Raw genomic sequence first — 14,910 nt, forward strand, 5'->3', positions numbered from 1 at the left:
ATGATTTTATGTCGCTATTGGAGTAGAAAACTGTGTGTTTTGCTGTCGTGAGTGGTGGCTCTGTTGATAACATGAAGAATGAGAGTAGAAATCAACATTTCAACAACTGAGCAAAAGTAGCCAGTGTCATTCAAGGGCAGAGTTTGCTCTGGCGCTCCCACGTCTGGCCTCCGACAGGTATGATGTGAGTCCGCAGCCTGTATCTTTTGAGGCTCGTCGGACTTGTCGCTCTTGATCCCATCCTGGCTGAGTATACACGCACCAAAACCAGGCTTGGTCCCGTCATTAATGTGGTGAGCTTGAACACCTCAAGATTGCCAGGTCCAAAGCCTTTGAGCATGCGTACTTGATACCGCACCGAGCTATTCATTTCTCATTTCGAGATGATTGAGTGCAATTCAAAGATATGAGCGTTGCTATCGAAACAAGATGTCTATGCGCCATCTCCACAATCATCTAGCTCTTCTATCTGAGCCAATTGACGACTTTGCAGTCCGGGATAACATTCCCAAGACTGGAATGAAAGAAGTGTGCTCTCATTTGTCCATCGAATCGGATCCTTTGCATAGTGCAGCCCCATCTCAGTGCCGCAGTTCCGACCGACAGCATAAAAAGTAGTCAGATCCAACCAACACCTTCTATTTGCAGGAGAACTTTTTAGTGGTAGTATAGCCAAAAGTTCCCGGAATAGTCGATCGTTGCTCAAAACGCTCATTAATGTCGCGTCGTAGCACGATTTTGATTGCGTGATGTACATGTCTTATCAACCTGAAACAGGAAGGTGCGGACCAGGTGGAGGTGATTCATAGCCGGAGCTTTCCCCCCGCTAAAATGCAGCTTGAACAATACAGACCTCGAGCATCTTTAACAATTCATTGAAAAAGATGGCTCTTCGGTGGCTTTTGGGCAGTGTCGCTGCTGGTTTGTTTGTTTTGTCGGCTGAGGCAAAGATTCACGGTTCAAACACTGAAGCTCGCGGTCTTCACCGCTTTTCCAAGAGAGCTGACGATGGACCACGTGCCGTCAACATCTCGGTGCCTGTCGATCATTTCCACAATGACACCCTCTACGAGCCTCACTCCGATGAAAAGTTTCCTCTGAGATACTGGTTCGACGCGCAGTACTACAAGGAAGGTGGTCCCGTCATTATTCTCGCATCCGGTGAGACGAGCGGTGAGGATAGGCTGCCTTTCCTGGACCATGGCATTCTCAAGATATTGGCCGAAGCGACGAATGGCATTGGAGTTATTCTCGAGCATCGATACTACGGCACGAGTTTCCCTGTTCCTGATCTCAAGACGAAGAATCTGCGCTTCCTTTCGACGGAGCAAGCTCTCGCCGACACGGCGTATTTCGCGGAGAATGTCAAGTTCCCTGGACTCGAGGAGCGAAACCTCACAGCAGCTTCGACACCGTACATCATCTACGGAGGATCCTATGCCGGCGCTTTCGCTGCTTTCGCGAGAAAGATTTACCCCGACCTTTTCTGGGGCGGCATCTCCTCATCCGGCGTCACCGAAGCCATCATCGACTACTGGGAGTACTTTGAGGCAGCCCGACTCTTTGCCCCCGGCGACTGCGCCAGCACGACGCAGAAGCTGACCCAGGTCGTCGACAAGATTCTTCTCGGAAAGGACAAGGAGGAAAAGAAGAAGCTCAAGATTGCATTTGGTCTTCAGGAGCTCAAGGATGATGACTTTGCCATGGCCATTAGCCGTGGTATTGGCGGTTTGCAGTCCAACAACTGGGATCCCGAGCAGGATGCGCCTGACTTTGGAATCTACTGTGGAAGTGTTTCTTCGGACAGTCTTCTCTATGCCAGCACCAGACATCTGATTCCCACTGTTCAGAAGTGGGTTTCGAGATGTGGGTATCAAGCCGAGGCCAAGACTCTCACCATCCGCTTCCTCAACTACATTGGTTACATCAGATCAGCTGTCAACACAGATCTGCAAGGTGGATGCCAGGACAAGACCGTCAATGAGTGCTACTCAATCCGAGGCTCGATCAACGAGACTGGCTTGGATCAGGGGATGATGCGGAGCTGGACCTACCAGACATGCACTCAGTAAGTTCCATGCCCTGTGTTCAGAATTATACTGACATTCGTAGATGGGGATACTTCCAAACAGGATCAGGCACACCAAAGAACCAGCTTCCACTCGTCTCTCGCCTGATTGACCTCGAATACACAACCATCCCCTGCCGCGAAGCCTTCAACATCACCACCCCACCAAACATCGACTCCATCAACAAACTCGGCGGTGTCAACTTCAGCTTCCCCCGTGTCGCCTTCATCGACGGAGAAGCAGACCCATGGCGAGCCGCCACCCCCCACCGCATCGGACTTCCCGAGAGAGAATCGACAACCAGCGAGCCTTTTATTCTCATCGAGCATGGTGTTCATCACTGGGACGAGAATGGGCTTGACCCGAAGAGCGAGGCTTTTGACTTGCCTCCTCCTGCCGTTGCAAAGGCTCAGAAGGCGATTGTTGATTTTACAAAGGCTTGGTTGGAAGAGTGGGCTACTGAGAAGAAGGCTGGGAATGATCTCTAAGGTGATCGGAGCTCGGTTTTTGATTGATAGATGAGTCTACTAGACTAACGAATCATACCACTACTGCCTCAAAGGCACGTTTACTGCCATTTGCAAAGGTTTTCTTGCCCTCGCCTTCACTCAGAGTCACCATATGGCTTCACTCCCGCCAGCTTCAGCAGCTGATCCGTCAACTCGGGCTTCTCCCTTGGCTCGCTCCTCCTCGTGTCCAACGTTCCATCCGGAAACTTGGGCTTACTCGCCCGGATGTTGATATTATCATGAGGCCAATGCGTAGTCGCAAGCCACTTGTCAAACGCTTCCTTCTTCTTCTCCAAAGTCTCGGCGCTAGCAAGGTACGCGGGCGTGTACGAGACGTAAGTGATGGTCCTGATGGTGTTTCCCTCTGGAGTAGGCTCAGCACCCCAGTGGATCAATCTCGAATCCCAGATTATGAGATCTCCTGGTTCGGCAGTGACTTTGTGAGGTCTGTAACCTTGATCTTCGAACCAAGCAATGTGGTCCTCGGTGAAGGTGTAAAAGTCTTTGCGCCTCCAGTCCGCCTTGGAGGTGTAATTGGCAAAGAAGTCCTCAACCACCTTGTGAGTCCCGGGGTAAACAGTAAGACCACCATCTTCAGAACCAGACTTGGAGAAACATGCAATGCCCTGGACGCATTGAAGACCCTGACGGTAGGGAGATTGATCGACGTGAGCCTGAGGTTGTCGCGGGACATGCCCTGGTCTCCTCGGCAGCGTGATATTTAGCGCATCAAAGGAAACAAGCAACTCCCTCGTCCCCCAGAGCTTCTCAAAAACGTCAATAATACCTGGTTCAAGTCTGATATCCCACATAAACTTTTCATGCACGACACCATAGTGCGTGAAAGCGTTAAAGTTGGAAATGTTTGGGAGATTGTCAGGAGTCCAGGTTGACCTGTCAGAGAGGTCGAGGGCGTCGTTGCCAAAGGACTTGAGCCAGTCGAAAGCGGCTCTTTGGTAGGCGAGGGCTTTTTCTTTGGGGATGACGTTGGGGACGACGGCGTAGCCGTTGTCGAGATAGTGTTGATACCAGTCTGTCATGATGAATGAGTTCAAGTTGAGGGTATCAACTGTGGGTGAGATGGAACAATGACTGAAAGCTGTTTTATATAGAAGAATCAACAGCTACAAAAGGCGAATAAGGTTACGTTGTTTAGGCCCCCAACGACGCTATTTTGCGGCTGCACATGGCTAGGCTGAAGTCGTGCCTGATTTGCTACTTCGGATTCCAAGTTCGCATTTGCGTCAGACAAAACAAGCCACTCATGACGACGTGCATTGCATCTGCGAATGATTTCTACGGATCATGAGTCATAGTTGGCTCGGGTTGATAAAAGTGTGCAACCTTTGGAAAATTTTGCGATCATTCTTTGAAAAGATGTTCGAGATTGGGGGCCGAGGCGGCGAGATGAGTCAATCCGGAATGTCTTGGCGTAGAACAAACACAGGGTTTCGAGTCAGATTACAGGGTTTTAGGAGGTGAAACGTTTCCACCCTTGTCGGGGCTTTCCTGGCTTATCGTTATCTTTCAAATCTTGGAGTCGGTATTATCCGTCCGTGCCATTGACGGGTTGTAGGCAGTGGTGAGCTGTACTCAGCCCTGGATGCACTTTCAAGGCAGCGACTAGTCTCTGATGATGCGGCTGATACTTACCTAGTTTAGGATGAAATAGGTCTAAGATTTTTACAAGACAGTAAAAGCGTTCATCAAAGCTTTCTGATGATGCATTTGTGCTCCCATAGCAGTTGAACGAGGGGTTTTCTCAAGCTTCTCAAGGTTTTCCCCTTTGAACCAATACAACAGCCTTTAGAGTGTACCATTTCTTCTGGCTCTGGGATAAAAATGTCTAAATAAAGTAATGAATGATCTCCCCCAGAGCTCGAAATCAATGTATCTAGAAGTCTTTACCTCGAGGATCGAGAAGTGCTTGGAAAAGCTGTCGTATTTCTTGGGATTTACCCTACAGGCGCAAGGGTCCACACAAGAGCTCATCAAGTTGACTGATTAACACTTCATCGATTCTAGGTACACAAAAATAAATATTGATATTATTAAATAATCATAAGCTCGTAAATCTACAGGACTGAAGCCCTTCTATGTAAATGATTTTGTTGTCGTAAACTTGAATGTCATGAAAAACATCTCCTTTTCAACGACCATGAAAATGCCTGGATCGTGATCATGTATGCTTCGCTTTTTATGCAACGAAAAGAGCCTTCCCCTTTTGAACCACCAAGCTGCTCCAATGCAATCGTAGTCATCCATCAAAGGATCACCGACCAACGCTAAGGATGCAAGCGAGTCTTTGTTCACCGCCGTGATCTCTCCAAGACGGAAGATATCATACCGCGGTTGCGTATCGGCTCCGTCTGGAGGTTCTCGCTTCGGTGCGCTTCTTATTACCCTCCCACCCAGCCTTCATCAGCCAAAAAGCTGCCATCGGAGGCGTCGTCAGCAAGCCTAGCACGCCTCCAAGGATTCCCTTGAAGGCTTGCGGCACCCACCGATCTTGATAAAGATAGTCACCGCCGGAGCGGACACCAAAAACGGTCAAGATACCGATACTAGGGCCCCAAAGAAGGAGAAAACCCAGGACGGCCAGCATGAAGCCCCTAAGCGCTTGCTGGACTATGGAACTCAACACCGAGCCAATTTTAGACTTGGGTTCATCCTCAGGTATCTCTTCTGACTTTGAGGGAGGGGAGGGGAGGTAGAAGAGCCATCTTAGCCAGGGACTTGATGGTTCAGGGATGAAACCGATGGGTTGGACTGATCGGTTTGATAGGTCGTAGCTTACGAGGCCCATCTCGACGAACCAGGTGAGGATGCATTGGATGATGATTGTTACCGCTGCGTCTCCTGCAAGGGTGTTTGGTAGTTGAAAGAGTCGGATAGGATTCTTTGTTGTATCCTGCGTTGTGTACATGACTATTGGAGTTAGCATGTCATCAAACGCATTGAAAGTACAACTCACCATACGCTAGGGCAAAATTGACACCGCCCGAAAGGATCATGGCTCCAATACCATCCAAGAAAAACAGATAGAACATCTGATGCCCAGTAAACACCGGGCTTGGCTCAAGCCTCCCCTTCTCCTCTTCCTGCTCCTCCTCGGCGGCAGCCCCTCCTGCATCTCTCTTCTCGAACAGGGTTGACCTCCCTGCGCGAGGAAGACCCCTGTCGAGTTTGAGACGACGACCCCGCCCGCGTCTCACGTTGCGCCGCGGCCTTGGGCATTGTCGCCACTTTTGTTTTGTGTGTGAGATGGGCGGAAATAAGAAGGATGACGGTATGTCAATTGGCGTTTGTGAGGATGTTAAGTGATTCTTTGCGGTGGCTGAAAGATGTTGCCAAGATGTGGGAAAAGGGGGGTTGGGAAATTGGACAAGAGAAGTTCATGCTGGGGCAAAAAATGCATGGACGTTGAGCAGCCGAAAAAGTCGCTAAGCACGGGCAGCCAATCTACTCCTCCCGCAGAAAAGAATCTAAGCGATTCTAAGGTGATTTTTCATTGTTGGGAATTGCCTCAAAAAATCACACCATTTCCTTCCGTCAACTCCCGAGCGCAAGACGTCAACAACACGAGACTTTTTATAAGAGTCTGAACTGCCGCTGTTTTACAGATTTCGTTTATCATGAGGGGTTTCGCAATATTGAAACTTTTAAGGGTTGACAGGTTTGATCTCCTTGTCGGCCGTAGCCGTCGTCTGTTTATGTGTTTCTCACCGCTCTCGACACTCGGGGTTTCACATCATCTGTCAATGTCGCGACGGGAAAACATTTGTGTTGAAGGATTGAAACGGGAATATGTATCACTGCCACCGATTTATTGATCCCGAACTCTTGGGTCTTGAATGGATCTCGAAAATCTTCATGATGTAAAGGCGTTCATCTCAAGTCATCTTTTCTCCACGGCCTTCCAGGGGCAACACTCACCGTCTCATGGAAATTGATGCCATCCGAAAAGCAGGGGCCTCAAACAGGGTCGTCGTCAGGCGACGAAATCACAGTGGCACCCAAGAGACCAAAGTGTCCAGCGGAGAAATAGGCGCCGTCTAGGCACAGACGCCGCTACCAACCCCTGGAGTCAAACCCCTGTAATCATGGGCCACATGGAGGGGAGCGCTAAGGCAGGAACTGACAGTTGGTGAGTGGCTGGCCCCCCTCACCTCCCGCAAGCCCATCTCCGTCCTATTCCAAGTTGAACCTCAAGGCCGTCATCCTCTGGACCCCTTTGTGCCCCAGTTTCAGGTACAGCGGCTCTCTTGACCAGATTCACCACCGCGAGGACTCACCTCGCTTGGATAGTTGCCGCCGGCTACCTGGTCTGGACTTGTCGCTTATGGGGATGCCGAGGCTCTTGGGATTCTTAGTCAAGTCTGACAAGTGGGTAGCATGAACTTGAGGGACCAATTTCATGATTCATGATGCTCTCAATAGTGAGTCCATCAGTGAAGCTCTAGAAGCATTCTCTGCTCAGTCCACTCCAATTACCCTGATCAAACACCGATTCAACACCATCTCCATCAATATCCCAGTAAGCCTAATGCACCGTGACCAAATCCAATCGGCCCCAAGATCTACCAGGATCTCAGTCCATTGGTAATGATGGACGCCAGCACCCACGCACGCTGAAACCTCTTGGCCACGACGATGCAACCCTCCCTTGCATACCCCTTGACGGCATATCGTTCCGAGCGGAACACCCCTGCAGTCCATCTTTTCCGCCAAGATTCGCCGCGAGAATCCATGAGGCTCTTGTCCATAGAGATAATGATCGAGATATAAGAGCTGCAACCCTCCCATTGTCACACCCTCTTCTTTCTCTTCAGGCTCATCCCAGAAGTCAACAAACATTCTCTTGCCCTTCCTTCGAGGCTTTTGCTTTCCTTGCACTCACTTTCTCTTCATTATACACTTCATTGACTGAAGTTGTTTCATTCATTCACTCAAACACGTAAACCGCCAGTCGGACCGTCACTCACTCCTTCCAAAAACCAATCTTTTGCACTTCCGCTTTCCGGCCCCACATACCTCCGAAAAGACCCACTTCTTTTTCAAAATGCCTTCCTTCACCCAAAAGACCATCCTCGCGGCCCTCGCCGGTGCCATCGGCGTCGCTGCCCACGGCCACGTCAACAACATTGTCATCAACGGCGCTGAGTACGCCGGTTACGACGTGTTCACTCTTCCCTACAGCAGCAACCCCCCTGTTGTTGTTGGCTGGTCGACCACTGCCACCGATAACGGCTTCGTCGCCCCCGATGCCTTCGGAACCGCCGATATCATCTGCCACAAGGATGCAAAGAACGCCAAGGGACACGCCAAGGTCGCTGCTGGTGACAGCATCTTCCTGCAGTGGGACACCTGGCCTGAGTCCCACAAGGGTCCTGTCATTGACTACCTCGCTTCTTGCGGCGCCAGCGGTTGTGAGACCGTTGAGAAGGAGACCCTCAAGTTCTTCAAGATCAGCGAGAAGGGTCTCATTGACGGCTCTTCCTCCCTGGCGAGTACGCCTCCGACGAGCTGATCAAGAACGGCAACGGCTGGCTGGTCAAGGTCCCCGAGACCATCAAGCCCGGCTTCTACGTTCTCCGACACGAGATCATCGCCCTCCACTCCGGTGGCCAGGAGAACGGTGCTCAGAACTACCCCCAGTGCTTCAACCTCGAGGTCACTGGCTCTGGTACTGAGGAGCCCGAGGGTACTCTCGGTACTGAGCTGTACAAGGCTGACGATGCCGGTATCCTCTTCAACATCTACACCCAGCTCAGCACCTACCCCATCCCCGGTCCTAAGCTGATTGCTGGTGGTGGCGCTGTCGCGCAGAGCACCTCCGCCGTTGCCAGCACCGCCACTCCCCTCACTGGTGGTGCTTCCGCTGCCGAGCCCACCGCTGGCTCCGGCTCCGGCTCTGCCCAGCCCTCCTCCGCTCCCGCTGCTACCACCGCTGCTCCCGCTGCCGGTAACACGGAGGCTCCCGCCGCTGGCAACACTGAGGCTCCTGCTGCCACCCAGGCTCCCACTGCCTCCGACGCTGCTCCCACCCCCATCTTCGTCTCTGCCACCACTGATGCCGCCGCTGCTCAGCCTACCCAGGCTGCTCCCTCTTCCGGCTCCGGCGCTGGCAAGGGCTGCAAGAGCAAGCGCAGCAAGAAGGTCCGCCGCCACGCCCGTGACGTCAAGGCCCGCAACGTTGCTCCCATGATTAAGTACTAAGTGTACTATTCGGAGAAATCAACTCTCACGCAGAGCGTGTTTGTGTAAAAAGATTCCAACACTTTTCTTGCAAGGATCGAAGCCACGCTGTCTTACCCCAAATGACGGGGAAGGGCAGGTTTGGAGTGGTTGTTGAATATTCTGTTGTATATATGTGACCTCGATGTCTTGTATAATAAAACCAATACGACCATTTGAGTCTCAATTCTGTCTCTATTGATCCTTGTGAATGCCTTATGTGTATTGTGGTAGACCTTATTGGCAAACACGGAGTCTCTTGTGATGTGTGGAGATTTAGTAATGATTTAATAAAGACGTTGACAATCGTTTCAATATTATGGTTGAATGTTGGTCTAACCGTTTGCCGAGTTCTTGAAGATATCATTGAAGATTGGGACTCTGGTTGCAGGCACGACTTGCGCACTGAGCCACGCCCGGTGATAATTGAACAGAAACATATTGGGAATTGAATCTTGAATAAAGTTATAAGAATATGATAGAGCTAAATACAGGCCTAACAGCTATAAACTTCAGGAGACCGAGTCTCACTCGTCTCATATCCATGTACCAAAGTCATTCATTATAAATCCCGATGAGGATTATACTGGATAGGCCTGCAGACAAAGTTATCAAACCGCATAAAGTTATCCCCAGTTTTCTTCGACTGGGGACTCGCCGCGTAGATCCAGATCGTGTCCGTGTTGCCGGTGGCCGTGAACTGGATGTTACCCGTCCACCAGCGGCCCGTGTCCGAGGGCCGGCCGGGCCAGTCCTCGTCGATCTTGTCGTCGTTCCACCACATGCGGAAGTAGGGCACGTACGTGCCGAGGTTGCCCTGCGAATCCAGGAGCTGGACTTCGTAGTACTTGTCAAAGTAGTACTCGTAGGTGCAGCTGAAGCGCACGCCCTTGCACGTCTTGGCATCCTGCCAGAGCCTGATCTCAAGGTTGTTGTAGAGCTTATCAGTCTCCAGGACGGTGCCGTGAGGGTCGCCGCCGCCAAGCGTGCGCTTGAAGAAGCGATACGCCGAGGTGACTGACTCGTACCAGGGGGTATTCCTGTAGGGAATGTTCATGTTGCCGTCGGCGATGGGGATCGCGCAGGTCTGGGTGGCGGCGGCGCGGGCCGTCACGGTGGACTCGATGCCGATGGTGGAGGTGTAGGTGGATGTCTGGCCGTTCTTGACGGTGGTGACGGTTGTCAGCTTGGTGGTGGAGATGACACCGATTGTGGATGTGGCCTCCAGAGACACGGTGGTCGTGGCGTCGGTGAAGATGGTGGCAGTGTAGGTGAACTTGTTGATATCCGTGACAAGAACAGGCTTTGTCTGCGTGAGAACGGCATTGACGGTCTCATCGGCGGTGGAGAGAGCTGTGGAAGTAACATCAACCGTGGTCTCAACGGTGGAAGTAAACAGAGAGGTGGACGTCGCCTCAACCTCAATGGTATGACCGACGGGGTGGATCTTGGTCTGGATATCCAAGAGCTGCTCAGTTCGAGTGATCTCTACCCATGTGTATCCAGTCTTGATACCCTTGAGGGTGATGTGATCGGTGACAGAGACTTCGTCAGTGACATCAGTCACGTACGAGTTCGTGGTGAAGTACGTGACAGTAGTCTCATCCACAGGCGTTGAGTAAACAGTGGCGAGAACGTCCTCGGTAACCGTCTGCTGGTCGAAGCTGGTGGTGCCATCGACGACCACCGTGTGAGTGGAAGTCTTGCCCTGGGTGACGGTGACGACATTAGCCACCGTAACGGTCACAGTCTCCCTGTGGACAGTTCCAACAGCAGTGGACTGGCCTACGACAGTGGTGTAATCGGTCCTTGTCTCGATAGCAGCGCTGCCAGAAACATCCTCATAGACGGTGCGCGTTGAAAGAGGGAAGGTGACGATGCATGAGCAGGCGCTTCGGAAGTGAGTCTCGCCAAACTGGTTGAGCCAGTCTTGTTCGGGGCTGCTTTCACCACGGGCATCGAGGCCGGGTGTGGGAAGCGAGCGCTTCTGCTGCCACCAGGGGAAAACCTGCTCGGTGTAGTCGACGGTGGTGACGGTGCGAGTGTTGGTGTAGGTAGAGACTTGGAAATGTTAGCGTGGATTGAAGAACAGGAGATGATGACTTACAATACTCGGTGGTCCAGTCGTTGGTGGAGGCCGTGCTTGTCGACACGTCTGTCTCGGTTGATGTGACCACAGTCTTGAAGGAGGTTCCAGTGTTTGTCGAAACCTCGAATGTCGTCGTCGTCACAGTAGTCGATGTCGTATCCGTAGACTCGATCGTGAGAGTGGAAGTCGGCACAGTAACGACGTCGGTAGAGGTGTACTGAGTGTGCGTGCGCGTCGACGGGACAGAGTGGATGACAAAGGTACGCGACTCTGTAACCACGAGTGTAGCGCCGGGGGCGACCTTGACATATGTACCAGTGGTAACGTAGTCGGTGGTTGTCGTGAGGATAGTCTCAACGCTGGTCGAGGTTTCCGTGACGACGTCGACGGATGTAGATGTCGTGACATACTCGGTGGCGGTGTACTCGACAGAGGTTTCAGTCTCTACTTCGATAGTGACTGTCCTGATGCGCGTGGAACCGACGTGGTCGACCTCGGTCTTCTCGATCGTGCGGATCGAAGCAGGAGCAACAAGTATAGTAGTGCCGACGGTGCGTTGAACAGTCTCGGCATCAACAACAACGCTATCGCTGTTGCGAACAGTCTCGGTGACAACCTCATCCGAGGCCGTCACGTAGACGGTTGTGGGTTCGGCGCTGACAGTCTCGGTGCCTCCACCGTAATACTCGGTCTCTGTGACGACTTCATTGTCCGTCTGGGTGATGGTTACGACAACAGTTTCGGTCGAGGCAGAGTTTGTGCCAGAAACAGTGGTGACGGGCTGGAGAGCAGAGGTACAAACACCCTCGGCGTACTCCTTGTGGGCATTGAAGATGACGATGAGAGGGTCATTCTTCCACTGAGAGACCTGGCCTACCACAAGTCAGTCGACACCCAGCTTCAAGCGCTTCATAGTACTCACAGTAAGCAGTGGGGCCCGATGGAATACAAACAGCAGCGAAAGCACTCAAAGAGTTGAGTGCCTCCGCTAGAAAAAGCGAGCGGACAAGACGGCGAGCCATCTTTAGACGTTCAACGACCAAGCTTCAACGAGCGATCGAGAGAAAAAAGCCACAAGCCTAAACGTCCGCCTAGCGGATGGGGGGAATAGAGCGCCTTTATTTCCCATGCAGCCATTTTACCCTCTTCCCCGACTTTCCCGAGCATTTCGTTCTAGACTGGGACCTTTGGTCTGACATGTTGGCTCTACCGTCTAAACTATTGAAAACCCACCGGAGCTGAAAAAAGCAGAGCAGACGGTTGATAGCGAGAGAAACGGGGACCTGACAGGGGTGCCCCTGGGATCGCCAGGGGCGCTTGTGGTCTGGAAGGGCTTAGCCGACGGCGAATGCGAGGGACTATCGATTTCGAGATCGCGTAGTTTTAGATCTAGAGTCAAAATGGCAAGGATGTCAGGGTTCGTGAAAGGCATCACACGATGGTCAGAGAAGGATCGACCAGTGGGAGGATGTGTAATGAGGGTGAAGCTGAGCTCTGTGGCAAGATGCTGCGAGGTGACCTGGCCGATATTGAACTAGTCTTCCAGCGTTGGCAATTGAAGCCCAAGATCAGGACCAACGGGGTTATCCCCTCTGCCCCTTTCGTGTTCAATATTCCCCGTGGCGTCGCCGGGGCTTCGGGCCTTATGCTTAAATGAGGACGCTGGCGCTTCGCTCACGGATTTAAGGCGTTGATGGGTTGGTGGCTTGAACGTTGAAGCCCCTAACAGGCGCCGTTTATCCGTCAAATACTTGGCGTGGACCTTACAAAGATGCAAGGGAGATAAAAATTAGTGCTATTGTATTGCTACACGGTTTGCGTCTACTAACAAAGAGAATGTTCGGGTATCTCGACTGCGAAAAACATGTCCACCAGCGCCAAGAAACAATCATGTCCCAACCAAGCCACTCCAACTCCCGGCCGTGTTCCTCATCAGCCGTGCTGCTCCCTGACCTGTCACCGCCTGTCTGACCCTTACATCCGCTTGGGGTTCAGATACGACATCATTTCCTGGTAAGCTCGCACTATGGACGTACCCATGGCCTCAATTATGGTCCAGATCCGGTGCGGAATATACTGGATCAACCACAGAATGCCAGCGCCCATATACCAAATGCACTTACCCAGGGTACCAAACAGCGCCTTTAGCATGTCGTAAGTCATCTGGCCGAATGACATGATGAACGCGCCAATGGCCTTGGGCGCGTCGACAAAGATGGCGTGGGCGAGGAAGCAGAAGCCATCCCAGATATCCTGGAGCGTGATGTTGCTGAAAAAGGATACAACAGCCATGATGGCTGTGTGTAGGAGGGAGAGCAGGCGCGAAAAGACGTCAATGATGGCTTCGCCTATGCGCTTGAACCCTCGACCGATCCATTTGAGGAAAACCATGACGGCGCCAGGGATCTCCTTGATCGTCTTCCAGATAGCGACGGCGATGGCCTTCAGAATGGGTGGGATCTCCTTGATGCCCTCCCAGACAGCCTTGCCACAGCGCTTGATGTTGCCAGGCAGTTCGACAACCTTCTTCACGATCTTGGCAGGCAACTCTTTCGCCATTCGCTTGCAAGCGGCAGCCATCCGATGTCGGCGTTTCCAGATCCCCTTGCCGACTTCCTTGGGTAGTTCGTACAACAGAAGAACGGGGAAATCCCAGAAGAGGACCTTGAGGAAGTGACCGAGACGCTTCCATGCGCGACGAATCCGCTCCATCTGTTTGTGATGTGCCGTCTTCCAACGGAGCCACGCACCGCCGCGACGAGCGGGGAGAAAGTCGACGATTTCGCGATGGCCGTTGACGGCAGCTAGACGAAGAGCGATGGCACCATCAGGCGCAATCAAGCTATCGTCGGCTCCGTAGTCCTTCATGAGAACCTTGACCAATGCCAAGTGACCTCGTTCGGCGGCAAGCATCAACGGTGTTCGCTCGGGTCGTTCGTCATCGCTTAGGGTTTTCGAGATATCGGGGCGTCCAAAGGCATTGACTGTTGCGCCGAGTGCGACAAGCCGGCTCACCATGGGCGTTCTGCCTGCGCGCACAGCAGCAAGGAGAGGAGTCTCGTGAACACGACTCGTCGTATCTGGAGAAACCCATCCGCGCGATATAAACTCGGCAACAAGATCATCGTGGCCGTTCTCGATGGAGGTGAAGAAGGAGTCGACGATATCCCTCTCGAGACGGTACGCTTCGTGGTAGCTCGTCCAGTCCGAATCGGAAGTCAGGCGCTGGAGATTCGTAGTTTTCGCGATGGGCGAATGAAGGATGGGAAACTCGACGGCAGAAGCGCGCTCGATTCTATTCAGGAGATCTCCATCGTCGGTGGCAGAGTACGTCGGAACTGGAAGATCCGACTCGTGTGGAGGAGGAGTCGTTGACATGGATGACAAGGTCATAGAATGCGGGGATCGAAAAATACAATGCTGGTAGAATAATCCGAAGTCACGGTTGATGAAGGGAAAGGGGTTGATCGCTCCTCACGGGGAGGAAAGAGGCCAGTTTTGAAGCCATCGTGACCGTCGGTGGCTGACCTCAAGGCGTCCTTTGGCGTTCAGATATTATGGCGTCGGGCTGTGTGAGTGGTCAGGCAGCGCCCAAAAGCGTGAAGTCATCTCCGTTGGAAATGGGAGCTGAGGGCTCAGCCACCACCAGCAGGGACGTTTAGCGGTTCAGGTGGTTGCATTTAGGCGGCGAGTCGCTGGAAGAGGCCTGGGAGAGTTGCTAGCGTAGGCGGTTTGGAGGGCGCCTGGTGCTGCACAGCCACGAGAGAGCGATAAGGCTGAGGTGGACTCGGATGCATTAGAGCGATAAGATAACAGTCGTCATGATTCACCGTGAGAGTTTGGCTGCATAAAACAGCATAAGGTGCATAAAATATTAGCATTGAGATCCTGAGTTCAGGCCTTCCTAAGTCTTAGGATGCCTGAGGAACATTAGCATCTTCTTTGTGTTTTCCTCGCAATTTGTTTTTCTTCTTCACTACTCTCTCACTGTCTTCTCACCCACTTC

The 14,910-nt window shown here is 52.3% G+C and overlaps 5 protein-coding genes across 5 annotated transcripts; 2 read left to right on the forward strand and 3 right to left on the reverse strand.

Moving 5' to 3' along the window:
• Positions 1–884: 884 nt before the first annotated feature.
• MRS44_005730 (uncharacterized protein) lies at positions 885–2,557 on the forward strand (the record flags this gene model as incomplete). Its single annotated transcript, XM_046274755.2, has 2 exons — positions 885–2,068; positions 2,113–2,557. 2 exons carry the CDS (start codon positions 885–887, stop codon positions 2,555–2,557), a joined length of 1,629 nt encoding a protein of 542 aa, XP_046140701.2.
• A 116-nt stretch (positions 2,558–2,673) lies between these two features.
• MRS44_005731 (uncharacterized protein) lies at positions 2,674–3,618 on the reverse strand (the record flags this gene model as incomplete). The annotated part of the gene is made up of 1 exon (XM_046274754.2): positions 2,674–3,618. One exon carries the CDS (start codon positions 3,616–3,618, stop codon positions 2,674–2,676), a length of 945 nt encoding a protein of 314 aa, XP_046140700.1.
• Positions 3,619–4,919: 1,301 nt separating this feature from the next.
• On the reverse strand, positions 4,920–5,815 carry MRS44_005732 (uncharacterized protein; the record flags this gene model as incomplete). The annotated part of the gene is made up of 3 exons (XM_065621509.1): positions 4,920–5,506; positions 5,553–5,738; positions 5,794–5,815. 3 exons carry the CDS (start codon positions 5,813–5,815, stop codon positions 4,920–4,922), a joined length of 795 nt encoding a protein of 264 aa, XP_065477581.1.
• A 1,825-nt stretch (positions 5,816–7,640) lies between these two features.
• Positions 7,641–8,797, forward strand: MRS44_005733 (uncharacterized protein; the record flags this gene model as incomplete). Its single annotated transcript, XM_065621510.1, has 2 exons — positions 7,641–7,970; positions 8,090–8,797. 2 exons carry the CDS (start codon positions 7,641–7,643, stop codon positions 8,795–8,797), a joined length of 1,038 nt encoding a protein of 345 aa, XP_065477582.1.
• Positions 8,798–9,377: 580 nt separating this feature from the next.
• Positions 9,378–14,282, reverse strand: MRS44_005734 (uncharacterized protein; the record flags this gene model as incomplete). The annotated part of the gene is made up of 5 exons (XM_046274753.2): positions 9,378–10,876; positions 10,923–11,777; positions 11,827–11,892; positions 12,138–12,391; positions 12,883–14,282. The coding sequence occupies 5 exons, from the start codon at positions 14,280–14,282 to the stop codon at positions 9,378–9,380; spliced, it is 4,074 nt and encodes a 1,357-aa protein (XP_046140697.2).
• Positions 14,283–14,910: the final 628 nt, after the last annotated feature.

This window comes from Fusarium solani, assembly GCF_023522795.1.
Source record: "Fusarium solani strain SB1 chromosome Unknown bctg00000003_1, whole genome shotgun sequence".
NCBI classification, from domain to species: domain Eukaryota; kingdom Fungi; phylum Ascomycota; class Sordariomycetes; order Hypocreales; family Nectriaceae; genus Fusarium; species Fusarium solani.